Raw genomic sequence first — 22,964 nt, 5'->3', positions numbered from 1 at the left:
AAGATCATCTCCATTGAATTTACTTACCATCTTAATGGAGAAACTCTTATAAAGCTCTATGTACGCAGCTACTTTTGAAATGGAGGTGAAATAAAAATCAGTGTCAAAAAAATACAGCAGCACATCAATATAACAAGAAATGGACTAGCAAATTAACACTGTACAAATCCTTCTAATGTTTCCTAAACTACCACAGTTCACTTATTTGCAAAATTTTGCTATAGTGTGCATAAACTGGTGCCTCGCATTGCTCTTGACTGCACACTTCAATCAAAGAATGTAGATGATGCTTTGCCAGAAACAGTTAAGTAAGGGCACAATTATACACTAGTTCCGGATTTTAAACACACTTAGAAGCACTAGAAGAACAGGATTAAAGTTTTTCTAGATATCACTACTTCTTCATGCAAATTATTATCACTGGGACGGTTAGTGGATGGAGCAGGAGTACAGGTGGTGTTTTCATCTATCCCTACAGTGGCAGGGAGGGATACAGAGAGGACAAGGAAAGCCCACCTGATTAACACGTGGCTCAGAGGCTGGTGCCAACACAGAAATTTTGGTTTTTTTTTGACCATGGGGCGCTTTACTCAGCACCCGGCCTGATGGCCGCAGACGGGTCCCTATCTCTAAGGGGAAAACGGATCCCAGCCCAGGAGCTAGCAGGGCTCACTGAGAGCGCTTTAAACTAGGTAAGAAGGCGGATGGGGCTGAAATAAGGCTTGTTGGAGCTGTGCCAGGGGGAACAATGGCAAGGCTGGGGGAGAAGGCAATGGCCTGACTGAAGTGCATCTGCACTAATGCACGCAGCATGGGTAACAAACAAGAGGAGCTGGAAGCCATCGTGCAGCAGGCAGGCTATGACTTGGTTGCCATCACGGAAACGTGGTGGGACCACTCTCATGACTGGAGTGCTGCGATGTCTGGCTATAGGCTCTTCAGAAGGGACAGACAGCACAGAAGGGGTGGTGGTGTGGCTCTCTGTATTGGAGAGTGTTTTGATGTTGTGGAACTTGAGGCTGGGAATGATAAGGTTGAGTCCCTATGGGTTAGGATCAGAGGGAAGGCCAACAAGGCAAGCATCCTGGTAGGGGTCTGTTATAGACTGCCGAACCAGGATGAGGAGATGGATGAGGAGTTCTACAGGCAGCTGGCAGAAGTTGCGAAATTGTCAGCGCTCGTTCTCGTGGGGGACTTCAACTTCCCAGACATATCCTGGAAGCACAACACAGCCCAGAGAAAGCAGTCTAGGAGGTTTCTGGAGAGCGTGGAAGATAGCTTCCTGACGCAGCTAGTTAGAGAGCCTACCAGGAGAGGTGCCCCGCTAGACTTTCTGCTCACAAACAGTGACAGACTGGTGGGAGATGTGGTGGTCGGGAGATGTCTTGGGCAGAGTGACCACGAAATGGTTGAGTTCTCTATTCTTGGCGAAGTCAGGAAGGGGACCAGTAAAACCACTGTATTGGACTTCCGGAGGGCTGACTTTGAGCTGCTCAGGACACTGGTTGGCAGAGTCCCTTGGGAGGTGGTTCTGAAGGGCAGAGGAGTCCAGGAAGGCTGGGCACTCCTCAAGAAGGAAATCTTAATGGCTCAGGAGTGGTCTGTCCCCACGTGCCCAAAGACAAGCCGGCATGGAAGAAGACCGGCCTGGCTGAACAGAGAGTTGTGGCTCGAGCTTAGGAGAAAAAAGAGGGTTTATGATCTTTGGAAAAGGGGGCAGGCCACTCAGGAGGACTATAAGGATGTTGCAAGACTGTGCAGGGACAAAATTAGAAAGGCCAAAGCTCATCTGGAGCTCAATCTGGCTATTGCTGTTACAGATAACAAAAAATGTTTTTACAAATACATCAACACAAAAAGGAGGACTAAGGAGAATCTCCATCCTTTACTGGATGCGGGGGAAACTTAGTTACAAAGGATGAGGAAAAGGCTGAGGTGCTTAATGCCTTCTTTGCCTCAGTTTTCAGCGGCAAAACCAGCTGTTCTCTGGATACCCAGTACCCTGAGCTGGTGGAAGGAGATGGGGAGGAGGATGTGGCCCTCACTATCCACGAGGAAATGGTTGGTGACCTGCTACAGCACTTGGATGTACGCAAGTTGATAGGGCTGGGTGGGATCCACCCGAGGGTACTGAGAGAACTGGCGGAGGAGCTGGCTGAGCCGCTTTCCATCATTTATCGGCAGTCCTGGCTATCAGGGGAGGTCCCAGTCGACTGGTGGCTAGCAAATGTGACGCCCATCTACAAGAAAGGCCGGAGGGTATACCCAGGGAACTATAGGCCTGTCAGTTTGACCTCAGTGCCAGGGAAGCTCATGGAGCAGATTATCTTGAGTGTCATCACGTGGCACTTGCAGGGCAAGCAGGCGATCAGGCCCAGTCAGCATGGGTTTATGAAAGGTAGGTCCTGCTTGACGAACCTGATCTCCTTCTATGACAAAGTGACACGCTTAGTGGATGAGGGAAAGGCTGTGGATGTGGTCTACCTTGACTTCGGTAAGGCTTTTGATACCGTTTCCCACACCATTCTCCTCAAGAAACTTGCTGCTCATGGCTTGGACTGGCGTACGCTTTGTTGGGTTAAAAACTGGCTGGATGGCCGGGCCCAAAGAGTTGTGGTGAATGGAGCCAAATCCAGTTGGAGGCCGGTTACTAGTGGTGTCCCCCAGGGCTCAGTGCTGGGGCCGGTCCTCTTTAATATCTTTATCGATGATCTGGATGAGGGGATCGAGTGCACCCTCAGTAAGTTTGCAGATGACACCAAGTTAGGTGCGTGCGTCGACCTGCTTGAGGGTAGGAAGGCTCTGCAGGAGGATCTGGATAGGCTGGAGCGATGGGCTGAGGTCAACTGTATGAAGTTCAACAAGGCCAAGTGCCGGGTCCTGCACCTGGGGTGCAACAACCCCAAGCAGAGCTACAGGCTGGGAGATGAGTGGTTGGAAAGCTGCCTGGCAGAGAAGGACCTGGGAGTACTGGTTGATAGGCAGCTGAATATGAGCCAGCAGTGTGCTCAGGTGGCCAAGAAGGCCAACAGCATCCTGGCCTGTATAAGAAGCAGTGTGGCCAGCAGGTCTAGGGAAGTGATTGTCCCCCTGTACTCGGCTCTGGTGAGGCCGCACCTCGAGTACTGTGTTCAGTTTTGGGCCCCTCGCTACAAGAAGGACATGGAGGTGCTCGAGAGAGTCCAGAGAAGGGCAACGAAGCTGGTGAGGGGTCTGGAGAACAAGTCTTATGAGGAGCGGCTGAGGGAGCTGGGATTGTTCAGCCTGGAGAAGAGGAGGCTCAGGGGCGACCTTATCGCTCTCTACAGGTACCTTAAAGGAGGCTGTAGCAAGGTAAGGGTTGGTCTATTCTCCCACGTGCCTGGTGACAGGACGAGGGGGAATGGGCTAAAGTTGTGCCAGGGGAGGTTTAGGTTGGATGTTAGGAAGAACTTCTTTACTGAAAGGGTTGTTAGGCATTGGAATGGGCTGCCCAGGGAAGTGGTTGAGTCACTATCCCTGGAGGTCTTTAAGAGATGTTTAGATGTTGAACTTAGTGATATGGTTTAGTGGAGGACTTGTTTGTGTTAGGTCAGAGGTTGGACTAGGTGATCTTGGAGGTCTCTTCCAACCTAGACGATTCTGTGATTCTGTGATTAATGCAAATACAGAAATCTGTTTATTTTTTATTATACTAAGGGGAAAAAAGTTTTAGTTCTCGAATCATTACACAGTGATTTGCAAAAAGAGACTGTCTTTACAATGCTTTAATTGCTTCATAGAAATGTGCTGTAATTTTTCATGTTTGGGGCTTGGACGTAATCATGTTTTATTTAGACTCTCTTTCACTATCTGTTTCCAGTGAGTGGCAACAGGCAAGACATAACACGTTTAGCCACAGTAGTTTGACAACAGTGGCTTTGTTGTACTCCTCCCCGGAATGACAACCTTATTTTAGCCCAGGCTTAACAGTAATTCTCAAAAGTCACAGGATGGAAAAAAACAACCAACTACCAGAGAACAGAGAAAAGACATGAACATACAGACAGAAGAGAATGATTAACGTGCTTAAAGACTGCTGTAGAGAGGTGGGGGACACAATAAATTTTGTTTATGCTGATTTTAGAAACTTATTTTGACTCCTGACCTTGCCCAATTTGTCTTTGCTTCCACTGCTGGTTGAGCTGAGAGACCTCATTCTCTGTTCTTTTTGTTCTTCCACTTCAGACTTCAAGTGTTCGATGTGAACAAGGTAAGCCTGTTCTTGGGCCTCTCGAGTGCTCAGTTTCAATTCCAATGCCTTCTTCTCTTTTTCCAGTAGGTAAAGCTGCGCCTTGAGCTCTGCCATCTCCTCCTGATGAAAAAACATAAACAGCATGATGTTTCATGAGACTAAATACATAAAAGAAGATAAGATCAAACAAAGCATTCTTCCACTTCCCCTACTTGAGTGTTTTTTCCGTGAAGAACACTATCAGCATCCAGAAGGCTTTTTATGACTGCACACCCTATTTGTCAGAAGGCCACTATGTTTTAAGAGCGAGTACCCTGAGCTCATTCCTCCGTCTGTCTCAGATATAACATGATGCCTGAATTAGAGTATCGGGGATCTGAGAGGGTTGCCACAGCTGCTGAAGTTTCTTTCGTTCTATCTTGCCCTTCATGCTGCCTAAAAACAGGAGTGTCTGATCTGCTCATCAAACAGCTCCCTAAATCACAGAATCCAGTTTTTTACTGACACATAAGAATTAGAGTTGGTTTATCTCATTACAATGGAATATGTTTGAGGGACTAGGACAGCAAACACAGATCATGTATTCCTGCCTCACACTACTAGCGTCTGCATTAGAACAAGTTAGTTAAAAAGGGCAACTGAGTATATCATCATCAGATATCTATTTTTAATATTCCTTCTCTAGATGGCCAGAATCCCAACTATATACAACTGGATGGTCACAAAACTGCACTCTTTATTATTCTTCCATAAATATTATCCACAGAAAATGGATACTGGTACCTCACAAAAGGAAACTCAAACCTGAAAGCTAGTTCTTGTGTGCAATCGATCTACCATTCTGATATTTTTGACATTATAACACAACTGCTATGCGGGGAGAGTCTTCTACTCTAACACCTACTCTGACAGTGACTGGGCAAAAGCATAAGAACAAGGCATGAGTGAGGTGACCCTTCTTTCAGCACTTGCTCCCAACCTCCCATGAATTGCGACAAACAGGCTTTCTGAATAAGAAGGCCCTTTGTGTTTAAGGACTCTTCAGAGAAGTTTCTTCCACAGAACGCCTAGTTATTCTGAACACATGAAAACCCAGCTCCACAAAGCCTTTAGAGAAATAGCCCTAAAATGTAACGTAGATTATATTAAATAAATAAATAAATGAACTGCACTATCAAATATACAAAAGACCCTTAAAATAACAACAACAAAAAAGCCAGAATCACATTCTCATTATCAGGTCATGGCAAGCTCTAGTCCATCCCACATGTTAATGCTGATTTCATACAGTAACACAGCTCAGAACAAACTTGTTCACTTTGTAGTTCTCTGAAAGAAGGAAGTTCCTTGTTGGATGCCCAGCCTAAAAACAAATCACTACTTTTTTTTTTTTGAAAAACGAAATACATATTCTAGTCACAAAAATATCTCAGGTGCCTTATCACATTCTTCAAAAATAATGCTCTTTGTAAGATAACTGTTATTAAAGAAGATTATATAAACAATGTCAAGACCTATATAGATTTTCTCTGTAGAAGAAAACGTGTTCCTAACAAAAATTCATTGTCTGGTTTAAATGTAGACAGTGCATACATGTGTAGTACAGTTACAGAGAGCATACTGTAGCCAAGGTAATCACTGCCTTGTTCAGAAATACCATCCATGCAAAAATAAGATCGACATCCTAAAAACCCTCAGGCTTAGAAAGGTTTTATGAGCTTTAAAATCATTCATTTTTTCATCTACTTGTTTGTGGATTGAAAGTTAGAAACACAATCTCTTTCATTCTATGTGGTTTACAGAAATTTAAATGTTAGGCAAACTTAACGTTAATTTCCCTTGTGAACAGTAAAAATGTAAATAATGATGAAGCAACTTAGTTATAGCAACTTAACTGGATTGTCTGGTATACTTAAAGCATATACATTTAGCTTCTTAATCCTCTGTTTCTAAAGCCATTAATCTACTTAGCCTGTTCAGTGAATGCTGAGAAGTAATTTAAGCAGAGAATTTTGGCACTTATGTGAGCAGAAAATATTCTTGACAGAGGGGTACAGTCAATCTACATGGGAGGGACATGACACAGTCTTCCAAGACTAGAACCTGAAGCTAGGCAAATTCAGCCTAGCAAAAAGGGACATCAGTGTTCTGAAAGAAGGAAAATTTAACCTCTGGAACAATGGATCTATGGAACTTATTTTATTCATCATTTGAGTTTTTATTTAAAGACTGGATGTTTGTTTGTACTACATATCTTAGCTCAGAACAAGTTTGAGAACAAATGGTGGGTTAACTACTTCTTTTATGAAGACAGTAAGCTTAGATCATCACACAGTCACTCTGAGTTCACAGATTTGTATCGTGCCACAAGAGAAATATGAACTCCCAAAACACCCGCCATCTGCTAGTTTTCTCCTTTCAAGGCAATGGGACTTTGAAGAAGAGATGCGAAGAGAAAGAAAGGGTAAAGCGGAAGAATTGAAAGGAACAGAAATGGATGCAATGGTAAGGCTGAAATCGAAAACTAAAACTACACTTGAAGATTCTGGTATTGACACTTGAAATCTGTGAGACAGGGTGGCAACTTGTAAGATTCCATGTGGAAAAATTTAAGTAACTCAAGTTTACTTATAGAGTTAATTAGTCTTTACATACATAATAATTGTTCTATGAAAATATGTTTTCTAAGATAACATTTCATTTCTATGACAATATAGCCTTTGCATATCTACTATCCTGCTTTGTTTTGTTTTTAATTACAGGATGTTAGTGAATTATTGTGTAGTTTAACATAGCAGCTTCTTCATAGCATGGACCTGAAGCAAAAGTTGCCTGTACAAAATGAAACACTGAAGGAGGAGGTAGACAGCTGTTACTCTCCCAGTTGATTGAAGATGACTTGGGTAACCCATGCAACTTCACAAGCTTCTAGTGACAAATCACTCACTTCAGAACTAATTCGTTGAATTAGGCATATTTTGTACTTGTTTTGAATTTGGGTGAAAACTAGAATGAGAAGGAAACATCCCAACTCAATACAATCAGAAACACCACATCATCCTCCAAATTAAAATTTGTGTTGGATGTGGTCACATCAAAAGAATAAAACTGTGAGGGCCCTTATGTGGCAAAAAGTTCTAGAATTCATGAACAGGGATGCCAAGTGGATCACTGTACACAAGGTGGAATCTTTCAGAAGAAAAACAAGTATTGGAGTTGATAAAAGTGGTGTTCTGGTTAAGTGTATTTTACTCTAAACATGTCTAAGAGTGCTAAATGTTGTAACAAAGGTGGACAAAAGTATTTTTAACATTCTCAGCAAACAGTAGACTGTCGTCTCAAAGCAATATTACCATCACCTGTATACAAAAGAGGAAAAATTATCTGTGTAGAAAGCTGAGTCTTCTTAAAAAGGTTATATGTACTTTGAAATGCAGAAAGCCTACAAACCAAGAATTATTTACACCCATCAGAAGTAATCTCCTTGCTAAATGGAGCGTAACAACAACTGACCTCAATATAAGACCCACAGAATGACAACAAACCACATACAGGAATATATTTGGAAACATGGTTAATTATTGCTTGAAGCAAAGATTTGGATTTTACACAAGCACTAGTGGACCACTAGGTCTTAAGACTCTGGATCAGTTAAAAAAATAAACGAGGCAACAGAAGAACAGAACAAAATATGAGGCTTCCAGATACCAGCTCCAACCTATCCATTTGTGGATCTGCTTCATCAGTAATAAAGAACAATTGGTGTAAAAGCATTATCAGAACTTCATTAGCATAGATGCATGAAGCAATATAACTGATGCAGCAATCAGTTTTTACTGTGAGTTGTAAATGGAAGGTGACAGAAGGTGCAGCAGAGATGCTAAGCAAATGCAAGCTTCAAGAACAAAGAAGGTCGTAAGACTCAACAATGCAGCAAATCCTTGAGCAGCTCAATCAAGCTGTATCATCTTTGCTAAGAATGTGGAAGGAAGGAAACAGATAAAGAGATGCTACATGATGAAGCACAGATGGGTACATCTGCTTCAACTTAAAGAAGAAAGTAGACATATACTATTCTGTATAAACTGCATGTTCCAAATAATAGATAAAATACTACACTCTGAAAGCCAACAAGTTTGTGAGTCCTGCCCATAGATTTAGCTATGCTACAGCTTGGCACAGAGATGAGCAAGGTGTAACACAGACCTAAGCAACAACCATGGATGGTAATAAGGTCACACATTCTCTTGGGACCAAAGCATGCAAAATGTAGCTCTGACTCCATGCTTTTTGTAATGTTTAACATGCTGAAGAAAGATGGGAGTTTTCAATTTCTGTAGAAGGAGAGCACTTACTAACAATTCCTTTTCAAGTTTTGACGAGATTGAGTTTTTACCATATCCTTTTCAGAAATCTAGAATTTTTCTGCAGTTGTGAATTCCAGCAAAGTACAGCAAATGATAACCAATGAACACTACTGTCATTTTCTCTGTGCCTGAAAGGACTGAAGGTGATGCTAGCCACATGTGTAAGATGTGCATCTATTCCAGTATGCACTGCACAGAAACAATCAAGAAGAAAGATGACTTCGCCTGGAAAAAATTCCTGCATTGAAAACACAGTGTGCTAGGTGCAGCCAAAAGTTATGGGTGGACACCTTACGTCAAATGCAAGTTAGATGATTGTTTAGAGAATTAAAGGATTACCATCACTCAAAACTGTGCCAGAATTAATATGGAACTGTGGGTGTTCTCGTCAAGTTAGGGGAATGCATGGGCAGTAATCACAAGGGATAACTTTGCAGTCTGCCCTTACTAATTGGTTTAAAAATAGAGGCAACAACAGTGTACAGGAGGTTTCAGTGAAGATCTGGAGGCAAAAGAAGAGAAGGAAGTGTGATGCCTGAAATGTACATCTAATAATCTACAAATGTCTTTCAGTACAACTCATATAACTTTCATTATGGGGAATATATTCCTGTTGGCCATAATATATTCACACTGTTGATTTTTAAAACTTCTGACTAGTATCAGGTAGTTTCTATTTTTCTTGACTACAAATACCACAGGTATTATTGCAAAATTATGTTGTCACTAGATGGAAGGGCAGTGCCACTAAGAATATAATTGTCATTACTATGCCACCAGTAAGCCAGCACTAAGAGACCTGAACAAAAATCTATAGCTTTAGAAACTTATAAAGCTATTAGGATTTGCTGCCCCAGATGACACTCTTAACTGACACAGTAGTTGACTGCCAGTAGTTGACTAAAATATGACTTGCCAACAAGCAGAAATTAAACTTACTTGAACCGAACCAAAACCAGACAACTTCCAAATGCAGACATGAGGTTAAACTCCTTTTAATATGATGCTATGTTTTAGTTCACCTCTCAATTTACAAAGTCAATATAGAAATCAGGTTTAAAGTGCTATAAGTTGTGTACCTGGTGAGTAAAGACCAGTTTGTCTAGATCCCACCTTTACAACTGGGCATGCAAACCAGGCCAAAAGGACTGGAGTTTTCTCCTAAAACCTCTGTTCCTGTTAGTCATTACAACTTCCACTCTTTGCTCCAGCTGCAACCAGAGCTACTAATTGCAACACGCTGTCTAGAACAGCTCTGGAGTTGTGACTGCTTAAAGCACTACGGATGATAGCTTCTGACAGACCATTCTTCCTCCCACAGCAATATTAAAAGGAGGGAATTTGTTTTGCTTCAGTTCACAAATATTTAAGATGCACATTTGCATGCAAGTAAGTGAAATAATGAACAGTCTCTTGGGAAATGCTGTATCATGCTTTTGGTCACCCTCAACCAATTCAACTGCCATATCTCTTAGAGAGAGCATCTGGTTTGTCAAGGAGAACATTCCAAGTTCAGAGCCACGGATGAAGTCTTCGCCTAATTCAAAACACCCATATCTCGTCATTGCTAATGCACTGCCTTCTGTCACTTTCTGACTCCTGGATTTTCAGCCCTGATTGTTCGCTTCAACAAAGTAACCCCTTGTTACCCAGCAATCCCTGTAAGTGCCGCCCATGTGTGTGACATTCTTAGCTTGTTTTGTAGCACAGGGGCATTGTCAGCAATGCAGTTAGCCTGGTGCACATAATTAAATTACCTTCATTGCCATAAGTTCCTGCATCAAGACTGCATTTTCCAGGTCTAGCCTCTGGCTGTCTCCACGAGGTTTAACGTCATAACTAAGGGGGTCAATGTGGATACTCTCCAGCTCCAACATTGTTAGTTTCACTGCTGCCCTGTCATTTTTCAACTGTTGGATGTAATCCTTCAACCGCTGCTCATCCTCCTTTGTAAACTCTGTATCACAACTGCTTGCAGTTGAGCTTGTAGTACTAGAAAGAGAAAAAAACAGTATTAAAAAATTAGGAACAAAATTTGTATTTTTATATCACTCTCCCAATACTTCAGGAACATGTGAGTTTTACTTAAAAGTTCACGGAAAGGACATGTAGTGTGGACTGGATGATGCAATACTCAGAAGATGCAGAGGGGTGTGCTAAATTCAGAAAAGAAATTAATTCTCTAAGCTGCATGAAAGAATCAGATCATGTGACAACTTCTCTGAAAAGTCAGATATCTAGTGAGATGTAACTGAATTACTTTTTATAGAACGGTGTCTTCTGAAATGAGTCTTTTAAGATTTCTTAGCAATACGTTAGCAGAGCAAGTTTCTCTCTGCTGCTCAGCCACTGAGTATTCGTATTCTTTGGGAAGAAGCATCTGATGAGAAAAGAGAATCAGCCCTCTCCTCATTTTTATCTGCTGATGGCAATACCAGTTACCATGTCACGTATTTCTTAACAGACAGTTATAGGAATCAATCTAAGAAAAAATCCACTGGCAGATACCAGGTGCTAACATCTTTCTATCCATGTTAAGGTAGATTCCACAGTATACTGACATATTTTTAGGTCCAGAGAGGCTTAGAGTCATAATTCAGCAGGATTTTAAATAAAAAGTCATCATCAGACTTGCCAGAACTTTTCCATGAGCATGGTTTCAAACAAATGACTGCCCATTAGCCTACCCCACAAATGTTTACAAAGAGATTACAGAAGGGGATAACTAAGGTCTTGGTAAGAGCAAAGGTGTCTCAGTGCTGCCTCCTCACCAACAAGCTTGCCAATGCTGTAGGGAGCCAAGACCGATAAAGTTGTAGCATTCCAGGGCTCAATACAGTTGCAATAACACTAAAAGGAAAATAAAATGCTGTGTTGTTTCTATAACCTCACTCAAAGCTGCCTGCTGTCTCCTGAGGTCCTGTAATCAGCTGCCGGGTGAGGGATAAGTCATCCATTAACTGTGTTTGTCTGGAATGCTAGATGATCTTAGTTATCAGCAGGGGAATAAATCACTTTCTGTATCAAATTGCACTGCTGTTCAACATTTTTGTAGGAAGAAAAAAAGCCCCACCCACTACATGCTGTGAGAGTCAGGATGATGTCCTAAAATATCTTATGCATGTGAAAAATGGAAAGACTATGAAGATAGGCTTGATTTTTCTCTTTTCTTTCAGTTCTACTTCAGCTAAAGCTGCACTGATTTTTAAGTGCCTGAAATAATTGTTAATCTTTCCACACATTCCAAGCACAATCTTGGAGGAGATGGAGAGTTGGCAGGTCTACAAGGATTTCTCAAAATCTTTCCCCGTCATGAAATATTGCATTACACTTCTTTTCTACAGTCCTCTAACAATTTCCCATTATTCCTTTTATTCCTTTTTTTTTTTCTTTTCCCTTACAGGTGCCCAATTTACCACAATACTGGTAAACTGGTCTTTGCTTTTGTTTTCATTGATTTTCATCTACCATGAAACACAAAACACCCAGTACCTGTGCTGCACAGAAACTCTTTCAGTTTGAAACTTTTTTTTTTTTGGTCATATGTACTCTTTATTAGAGAATCTTGAAACACTTCATAAGCCTTGCTTTGCTAAATCCACTGGTACCCCTCAGAAGTAGATACTGATGTAAAAATCATGGGGGTAGACAATGTGAGAAACATTTAGTTCTATGCTGAAGTCATGTTGCAAGTTTCCTCCGCACCCAAAGACAAAAATTGCACAGCTTTTCAGGATTAAATGTAAAACAGCTGTTGCTGGAGAAAGGACAGTTTTGAAAGTCTACACAGGCTTCAAATCTTGGACACAGAGAGCTCCTCTTAGTTTTTTTTTTCACTTGTAAAGGAAAGAAAATCTACCTCTCCTGCTGGGAATGAAACATAAGCAAAAATGTTGACAAGTCTACTGTTGTGTTGGGTTGAAAATCATACTGGACAGTCACAGATTTTGGCCCTTGCACGGCTGTGTAAGTATATCTTAGGGGAGAACAGTCCAAACTAAGGAGGACAGTCTGGGTTGCTGCCAGTGATACTCAGGCTGCTTTTACTTCAGCCTTGGCTGCCTGCCTGCCTGCCTGTCTGCAGCTGAGCTGGCTCCTCCAGTGAATTGCTAGCAAGGTCTTCTTCTTCTTCTTCTTCTTTTTTTTTTTTTTAATAAGGTGAAGGGAGTTTAATGGGGAAGTTGTCTCAGCCAGCACAATGAGGGACAAGAACCTTCCTTCTACCCCTGCATTTAGCAGCAAGCCCCTGCCCAGAGGCAAGGAAGCAGAATGGGTAGCAGAGAGGCAGGGTGCAAAGTCCATTTTGAACAGTTGTGAAATCAGGACTACGTCATGAGCAACTGCAACAGCACTGCAGTGTTTCTGAACTCCCACAGCACAGCTCTGCCTGGGTGTGTTCCCCTAAAAGCCCTACCATACGTCTCTCCACAGACGTAATGTTAGTCCATTGCTGCTCTGTTGAAGGGTCCACAGCTGGTGAGCACATGATCCTGAATTTCAGATACTGCTTTCCCTTCTAATGGCAGTCAGGACAAAGGAAATCAGACCAACAGAATGCAGGCTGGTATGGTACAATGTGCAGTTTTATTTGCTGGCTTATGTGTGTATGTATCTGTTCATGTGCATGTGTGTGTATAGAAATGCAGTACACCGATATAAACAAGTCTTCTCCCCGAAGTGTCACTGAGAGAATAACTTTTTTATACTACAGAATTTTGTCCCTAAAACATTTAGTTAATATATTAATAATCAAGTTAATAAATAAATTTGCAATTCAGCAATAGTGCAGATAATACAAAGCTGACAGAACTAAAATAATGCTGTCAGTATTGAATCCGCAATACTTGCTTGAATGTCTACACATAACCTTACACTTTAAAGAATAAACTTGATGGGTACAAAGAATACATAAGCCAGCATCTTCTAGGTGAATCCTGTGGCTTGAGATCTGAAACAGCACAATGCCGAAAAACAGTAACTTTCAGAAAAACTGAAAAATACTACAACCAGTCAAAATACAAACAACAGTACATAAGGCTAAAATCTGAACCCTTGGTGAATCCACCCTCACTCCTTCTGAAGGACTGACTTAGATAGACAGATAGATGTTACATAGATAACACTAAGATATCTGTTAGGATATTTGTAAGTAACTTATTTCCACATTTTAGACGAGATAATAATCTGAAATTTTTAAGATTTCTTATCTGAAATCCCAGGTGATTCTGATGAGGGGTAGAGTCTGTTTGGCTGTGTCCAGGTATTCTGTGACACTACGTAATACTGACAAGGATTCCCTTTGCATATAAGAGAGAAGATTTTGCCTGCTCTGAATCCAGATGTAAGGTCAGGGTCACTAGCAATGCAGGGAATAAACCCCATCATTTTAATTTGGTATCACATTTGCTATTCTTTTCCTTTGTTTCCCTCTTTTTTTTTTAAGGTGCAATCTGTCAAGTCTTGTTGGCAATGTATGTTCCACAGTTACTTTCTGTCCATTAAAGTAATTATGACTTCAAACTACACCACAGACCTATTTCTATTTTCAAAAATTAATTGGCAACATTGTTGTCCTGCTGCCAGTCAAATGAATTGAGATGCTTGCTATTATTTTTATTCACTTCACCAGTAACAACCTCTGCAATGCCCTTTCATTTCATTTCAGTTGCTCCCTTTTACAGTCTTTAAACACTTGTCACTGGTGGCTCACCAAGCATTTTTTCTCAGTAATGTGTTCAGCGATTTGACATTCAGAATCACATTTGAAATGCCAAAGCTAAAGATGGGTCAACACTTCCATTATAAGTCCCTATTCTACAGGATTTCAAACAGCAGGGAGAATTATTCACTTGTCACAGTTCTCAGTGAAGGAGGGTTTTCATCATCTCATCCCCCTCTACTCACTTGGTTACAAAGGGAAAAGGTAGCAATGCGTATTTGCAACTAGAAGCCTGCAACACTACAGCAGTTACAGCAAAAGATCAGTGTTGCAGATTCAGAGTACATTTGCACCACATGATGTAAAAGTGTTTTCATTTAAGTGCAGTGGTCCCCAAATGTTGGTTCACACAGCACTCACTAGTAATGTGGGCTTGTTCGACTCCCCAGTTTTATAGACTGACAAGTTCTTTAAGACAAATAAAAAATGTTAAGCCTGCAGGAACAGTTAGAAATCCAGAGTGTGTCCTCCTATCTTTGTCTTGATTGCTATTGCAGTGGAAAAGAAAAGGAAATGGAAACCATCAGTACAGAAGAATCACAGAGGGCTGAAAGTCTGTGCCGATAGGATGTCTGGCTAGAGCAGCAGGGAGCCAAGTGACAAGGAAGCACATATGCATGGATTGAGAGAGCTGGCAATATAGGCAGGGTAACACCAAAAAACACAAGAAGGGTACTGGAGAGAAGAGAAAAAAGGATCCAGAATGACAGGGAGAGGAGATTTAAAGAGAAAATCTTAAATTCTTTAAAACTGAGATAGCACATTCACTGACATAAATATAGAAAGCATGTGCCCTTTGAACCAATACAGATTTTCCATTTGTGGGTTGCCGCAAAGGTGTCAGGTGTCTGTAAGCTGAAGAGGGAATGCTTCTCTTCTGAGACAAGATCCACAGGAGTGAGAAATCTGAAAACACCTCTGTCGTATCATTTGAACACAACAGAAGGAGAGAGGATGATTTGTATTTCATGCAAGAGCTAGAATTTCAGAAATGTTTTCAGTAAACTTTGTGTTTAGAAAAAGAAAAATCACACTGAGAGCAGAGGGAAGTGGGAGGGGCAGAAATATCTAAGTGCTGATCAGATCAAGATGTCCATATGAAAAATTCCTGACTTGCTCTGTGCCCCTTGGCTGAATGAAAGAAGTTTTCTTTTCCCAGGTTCCACACATATCAAAGCAGACAGTAATTGTTATCTTATTCAGTACAATATCTTGCTTCAAACCAGAAAAATTTATCCTACAATGATAATGACTCAAGCTACAAGATACCCCCCTTGCAAGAAAAAACATTTACATTTGCACTTTTACATTTCATTCCACAGTTTATACTGATGAAATTTGAAATCTTATGCCATTTTAAGCACACTCTGCTGAAACTTCATTGATTGAACCAAAACGTTATATGCACACATACACATAGTGCCAGCTGACCTCTAAAAGTTCACTGCAAACAAAGAGCATGAGGGATGGTTTTCATTACCAAACACATACACATTTCAATCATCCTCCCCCTCAACAAAATAAAAGTGATGTTCAACAAAGCAAGGACTGAAAACGCTATATACTTACAAAATGCCACCAGCAAAAAGCTAAGAGAACAAACACAAAAACAGCACCCCTTCACGCCCTCAACAGTTTCCACCTTCTATACTGGGAACTACAAATTGTTTAAAAAGCAAAACAAAAACAAACAAAACCAAAAAAAAAACCACCACAACCCACCCACCCAACTAAACAAAAAACCCCATGAAAAACAAAAACAAAACCAAAACACCTATGCCTCAACTACATACTAGACATCTCACAAGGAAGAAAAACACTGAGGTAGTTATGAACCAGTGAAAATGACCCTTTTAAACATTAGAGTGGTAAAGAGGATCAGCTTGGGTAGAGATACTGCACATGTGGCCACTTGCAACATGCTCAAATGTAGCTGTAGATAGGGCATAAGTGCACACAGAGTAAGGCAAGTCAAATACTTGAAACAGCCTTTTGTAACCTCTTTCTAAAGTGGATCAATACTTTTTGCACGAAGAGTGATCAATGTGTTACAAGCACAGATGCTGCCAATATTAATTTCTCAAAAAAGATACAGCTTTCTGGGACTGATAGATCATCATAAGACTTCTTGAAATAAAACGTTAAAGTTTATCTCAGATTTGGACCTTTTTGCTGATTTTTTAGCTATTCTATGCTAGTCACATGGCAGAAAATAAGATCCTTTGGAGGCGACATCAGCAAGAACAGGAAATTATATAGTACTAAAATTTCTAAAAGTGACAAAAAATGACAACATTTGAATAAAGAACTGGCTCTGAAATTGAATTAAAATAAATTTTTAGAGTGGATCTGAGAAACCAAAATAACTTTTAAAAAGACAAATGTTCATCTATATTTATCCAGGATGCTTGCCAATTTTGTATCCATACACATGCACACATATTCACTGCACATAGTACAATTACACTGCAGGCAGGCAATGACTCAAAATGAATCTGCTAGCAGATGTATTTGAACTAGAACATTGCTGCAGTAATAGCTCATTTACGTTTCATTGTTTTACAGGTCTTCAGAAAAACTGCAATATCCATCCCTTTTCTGGAAGAATCTGCTCTGTTGCTCACAGTGCTCATTTGCTATTTAACATGCAGAGGAACAGCACTGGAAGTAAGAATTTTTAGGGTGTTAAAGGGAAATGAGAAGTGAGAGGAGGTGTTTCAAAATGAAATGGCTGGATTTACAACATTTAGGAAACAACTCTTGAACATTCAAAAAACCCAGTGGGAGCATACTTCTGATCTCTGTTTCTCTGTACATACATGCTATCTCTATACAATAGATATGAACAAGAATTACACAATCCAAGTTTCAATAAAACAGCAAGAAAGTCACTGAAGTAAAACAAATGTAACGGTTTTGCCCTTTATGAGGAAGATCAAAGTTTCAAATCACCCATTTGCAACAAAACCTTCTGGCTGCAGTTGCTCAAAGTCTAAAGACAATTAGACCACTGAGCCATGACAACTTAAAAAAAACACAAAGCAATGAACTCAGTAAACTGAGGTGAAGAAGGTAGCTGAACAAATACAATAAAACATAACTTTTGGCCTGAAATCAAATGCTTGGGGATTAGGAGAGCAGATGAGTTGCAGTTACCTTGTGTGGCTGTTGGATGAGAGGCTTTCCCAGGGCTGCACGCTACAGCCAGTGATTGCATAGGCTCCCCCGCAGCTCCCATCTAGTTTCATCAGCAAGGCTTTTGCTGCATTCTCAGCTGTTTTCCTGCAGTCGTGAGCTCTCTTAAGCATCTGGGTGATGTTTTCATCACCTGTCTGGTCCCCTAGTTTTCAAACAAACAGTTTCAGAGCTTTGAGGAGGGTGATAAAAATTACAGCAATAGTAGAGATGTTTCCATGCATTCTCAGTCTATACCAAGATAATGATAATGAATTACAAATCTGTGATGTAAAAGCAACTTCACTTCTGTGTGAGCATCAGTGATAACTGGGTTTCTGGCCTGAATGAATCTCCTTCCTCTCCATAAACTCCAGGTACTTGTCTTAAGTGACCTTAGTGAGCTCATCAGTTTGTAAGGGCATGCCTTGCACATAAGGGTTAAGTTAAGAGTCTCAAGTTAATAACGCAATGGAAAACCACCAGGCTAAATTACAACTCTTACTCCAAGCAGTTCACTGCTGTTTCACAGCACAGTCATTTCTAGTGCCCTTTCTCAAAATGCTTTTATCTCAAGCCTTTTCCACCTGGAAGGATCGCTTTACGGTGTACAAGCAGCCTTTCAGAGTTTACAAACACGCATACCAAACCAAAAGAAAACTAGCATTGTTGTTTATTGATTTGCTATAATTTCTAGTGACCATGCAGCTGCTAAGCCATCCCTTCAGCAGTGGCAGGACAGAAATCACCACAGTCACTACTCTTGTAGTCCTAACTGCAGCTGGAGTCAAATCTGTAAAGAAAGACAACCTTGTGGTCAAATCTGTAAAGAAAAGCAACCTTGTGGCTAAACTGAAAGTCCGAACACACAATATATTCAAACTTTAACAAATGCAATGCAAAGATGTCATAGAATATAAACAAACAACAGCTTGCTCTATGTCAGACTTTCATTTCATCCTTATTTGAGTCAAAGACTAATTACCCATACTTCACACTTGCTAAGTGAAGTGCATGCAGTAGAAATAACTGTAATGCTCTGTTAGGAGCAGCTGTATGTGCACAGCTCTAAGTGATGCAGAAGCACCTTCCATGCATTTCCACTCACGGATGTTGGTATAAAACGTGTCTGCTCTTCAGACAAAGAATCTGCTATTTCATCAAAATGGTTTTTAATCAAATTTCACAGATAGTAAAGGTACATAAACCAAACACAACCTCCTCCAAAACTGTGTTATGTAGCATGAAATTGGCACTATTCCTATCACAGGGCTGTAACTGATAATGCAATAATTAATAGTTGTCAACAGACACCTATATAAAAACACCTATATAAAAAACACCTTTTCTTTCATAAAATGCATGTAAGATGATGCCCTACTCAAAACTAAAATATTTCTCCTTTCTAGGATTTCTGTCACCTATGTGGCCCCTGGTCACTTTCTGCAGGAAAACCACGTTGTGAAGAGGAATGACCAGACTCTGGAAGAAATGTGGGTGAAAACACCAGACATCCACTCTGCTGTTTTTTGCATGACGTACATTGTACAGGCAAAGTCAGCTGCACAAAGGCCTGCTTGTAGTACTAGAGGAGACACAAAATAAGCTGAATGGTTAACAGTACAGCAACTGTGGGATGAGTGCATTCAGCCTTCTGAAACTACAGTCTGTACCCATCAGTCTTGTGGCTCTAAAGCCAGATGGTCTCTTCGCTCCTAAAAGCTTTTAGTTTACATTTCAGTGATTCCTGAGAAGCTAGAGCTGTAAATTAGTGTCTCAACTGTGCAGTTACTATGCCTCAGCTGAGCATGCAAAGCTATTCTTCTCTCTCTGAGGGCTTCCCCTCTTCCTACTTGAAGACTACTACGACTACCTTCTCCTAACAGTAAGAGAAATGAGACTAAAATGCAGATTAAGATTCTTTGTGTAAATGCTTCTTTCTATTAGTAAAGGAGAGACAGCAGTAATGTTAAATTCAAAACACTTCTGAACAGTACCCATGAAAGTGGTTCACTCTATTAATTAGAGAATTGTATATTTGAAAACAAACAAACAAAAAAAGCCAAACAAGACTCTAGCCACAAAATTATATCAACAAAATAAGTAAAACAAAGAACATAGACTAGTATCCCAGACAATACAGTAAAATAAGGTATAAAATTAAACAATTTCAGAGCAAAGGTGAAATGTAGAGTGAAAAACTAGAGATTTTTTTTTTTCTTCTCCTAACTGCTAAATGTTACTTTTGTATTTTATTTACTCCATTTTTAAATTAGACTATACTCAGCTTTGGGGAGGGGGTGTCAATGTTGCTGGTTGAAACAAAATCTGTATTTGCAGTTACCATAGTAGTATGGTCCTAAGCCACATGTGCTCACGAGTATCACTTAATTATTCCACTCTGTACAGTTGCATGACTGTAGCTGCCTCACCACTGCCAGAATAGGCACCTCCCTGTGATAGCACAAGCAGGTTAATTTAAATCGCTGGTGAATTTTATGATTTCATTCCAGGCTCTCTCTTAATTTTCCCCTCTTCTTTACGTGTGTAAAATTATTTACTCAGTCAAAAACAAGAAAAGTGCAGAAAGCCTTCTTAAGTGTCAGGTCATGAGTTGACATGCTATTGTAACTAACTCTAACGCTAATGAACGTGGAAAAAAATACAATAAATAAAGTGACTCATTGAAATCTTACCAACAGAACCAACTCCTGCAGCTCTGAACTGCCCAAGAATGAGACTCTGCTCACTTTCTGCCAGTGCCAACAGCAGTTCATATGCTTCTATGCACTGTTCACTGAAAGAGAAAGCAAACAACAGGAAAACAAATCACACAAAACATATCTATAATTTGGAAGGGAAAAATACCTGTGATCAGCAACAAAAGAGAGGTATGTGATGAACTTCATGATTCCCCACCCTGAGTCTAGCAGCAGAGATATTAAAAGACATAACATACATGGCTTCTATCACAAACACTCAACAGCCTCTCCTGCCTTCTGATGGTCCCAGGCTGGCCTCAAGTAATTTAACAAGTTAAAATGGAAGATAATAACCTGATGTGAGGAGATCTCCAGAAGCATGTTTGAAACAGTTAGTAACATGACTGATGGTTGAGATTATTCCTTTGAGAAACTCTTTTCAGGCCTTCCTACTACATAAAATGTAGTATTCTATACTATACTATATAACAATACTATACTATAGAACAATTCTACACAAAGTATAGTAAGAAGAAAATGTAAGAAAAACACTTGTTTCCTGGCTGTAAGATTTTCCTCCATACAAGTCAAAAGATACTATGTAGAGTTATGAGCCACTCATTCCTGTTGTATTTTAATGCTTTTGAGAACAGATACATCACTATACCTATCTGCAATTAACATTTCCTTATAATTTGCCCAAGGCTGAGAGTAACAGAATGCATTCTTTAAAAGGTACACAATTTCTACTAGGACCAGAAGTGCCTGTTCCAAATTAGTTGCAGTCGGAGCTGAGTAAGACCATCTTTTTATATACAGTTTAAAGTAAATTTAGATACTTGTAATGAAATACCAAGCAATTCACCCAAAATTCTTACTGATTTTGGAAAGTCACTCTGAATTACTTGGAGTGACTCTAAAGTCATTCTAAATTACATGGAGTACAGTAAAACTCCTTGGTCCACTGTTCTTGTGAAAGGTGCCAGACTAATACAGAAATACAGACTAATAGAATCACACGGAATCACAGAATCATCTAGGTTGGAAGAGACCTCCAAGATCACCTAGTCCAACCTCTGACCTAACACAAACAAGTCCTCCACTAAACCATATCACTAAGTTCAACATCTAAACGTCTCTTAAAGACCTCCAGGGATGGTGACTCAACCACTTTCCTGGGCAGCCCATTCCAATGCCTAACAACCCTTTCAGTAAAGAATTTCTTCCTAATATCCAACCTAAACCTCCCCTGGCGCAACTTCAGCCCATTCCCCCTTGTTCTGTCCCTTAAGACCAGAAACAGCAGACATAGCCCACACCTACATATAACTGAAAGGAATGGAACACTTCTGCTTTCATCGGAGAGGTTTTCAGTATTTTTGCTTAGGAAATGCTCTGCTTTCAGAGGAAATGTCTGAAGCTACTCATGATGGTATCTGGGCAATGGAGACACTGCACTTAGTGCAGTGCATAACATACGTTATGCAACTTAGAGGATCATGATACAGTCCTTCTCCTGCTGTATGACAAGAAGTGCTAGCAATGTTTATCAAGTATGAGTTCCTAGCAAGTATCTGAATTTTTCACTCACCCACCTCCCAGATATAACTATCATAGCAGTTCTAGGTGTGCACAAAGGTACAAAAGATAAATAAATTTTCCCAATCTCAAATGTTAATTCAGTATTTGAAAATGAAAAGGTAAATCCATATATAACTAGTAGACTGAGTTTGCTGATGCTGAACTAGGGCTGAGATACACTTGTATCAATAAGTTCAGTTATGTAGTTTGTCATGTAGTTTAACCAACAGCACTTTTTTCAGGGAGGAATCAAAAGTTAAGAGCATTACTATGACACACCAACAATTTCACTCTCAGAGAATTCTATCAAGTCTCCTCTGCTCCCCCTTTCTCTGGCTAAGCCACCCTCTGCATAGGTACATACCTGTACTGCAACGCAAGCCTGAGAGCTGTGGCGTTGGACTCGTACTTTCCCACAAGCATGCTCATCCTCTCAGCATTGCTCTTGCACTCTTCCAATGTTATTGTCAACAAGTCATTCTGGGACTTCAAGTGCTCAATACGGCTGTTGAAAAGGAATTAATTTGCTTAGCTTGCAGGTGCTGTCCTGAAAACTCTAAAACAATTGTAATTTAAAACAACAAGACCATTTAAAAGAACAAGACCATTTGGTCTATTGACAGCAGTAGACCAATGATGACAGCAAAACCTATCAGTTCTGTGTCCCATAGCAAGAGCCAAGAGGGTATCTGTTTCTCTTTGGACAGCCTCTTCTTGTCTCTTTCCTGTAAAATTTACTAAGTAAAACATAACCCTGTGAAACAGCGGCAAGCAGAAAGCTGTACCCTTATTTTGTAGCCACAAGACCGCAAAGGATAATTACTTTATTAACCTTTTCCTTAATCTTTCTGCCTCCATTCCTCACTTCTTGTTACCACATTTGCTTCTTGTTTTAAGTGCTGTATTCATTAATGCAATGTGTGGGTGTGTGTGGGGATCATACAGCTACATAAATGTCCCTTTTCTTTGGACTGTTCAGAATAACTGTTTCATTTAGAGTACAGTTTAAGCCATGATTAAAGAGGTAACTTCCAAAATATGAACTGAGTTTCAATGACACAATGAAATCTCCACAAACTTGGCAATGTTCAAATCGTTGGTCAGCTTGTATCAGAACTTAATTATAATATTCTTCTAAGTGAATTAAACTCTGAATCTGAAAAGAAGGCTTCAGAATATTAGTATTATTGATTATTCTCACTGCTGCT

General features: G+C 40.3%; 1 protein-coding gene across 9 annotated transcripts in view; it reads right to left on the bottom strand.

The window, feature by feature from the left end:
• The window catches only part of MCC (MCC regulator of WNT signaling pathway), a 205,937-nt gene that overhangs the window by 18,996 nt on the left and 163,977 nt on the right, over positions 1-22,964 (bottom strand). For all 9 annotated transcript variants that reach the window (XM_083818748.1, XM_083818749.1, XM_083818751.1 and 6 more), the window contains 5 exons: positions 22,121-22,261; positions 20,170-20,270; positions 17,456-17,639; positions 10,338-10,572; positions 4,127-4,333 (listed from right to left, as the gene is read on the bottom strand). In XM_083818748.1, the coding sequence (XP_083674874.1) occupies positions 4,127-4,333; positions 10,338-10,572; positions 17,456-17,639; positions 20,170-20,270; positions 22,121-22,261 (868 nt within the window). The remainder of the gene's footprint in view (positions 1-4,126; positions 4,334-10,337; positions 10,573-17,455; positions 17,640-20,169; positions 20,271-22,120; positions 22,262-22,964) is intronic.

The sequence above is a fragment of the Anser anser genome (assembly GCF_964211835.1).
Source record: "Anser anser genome assembly, chromosome: Z".
Lineage (NCBI taxonomy): Eukaryota > Metazoa > Chordata > Aves > Anseriformes > Anatidae > Anser > Anser anser.
Note: the sequence above shows the minus strand (reverse complement) of the source record. Positions and strands in the feature narration are given on the sequence as shown.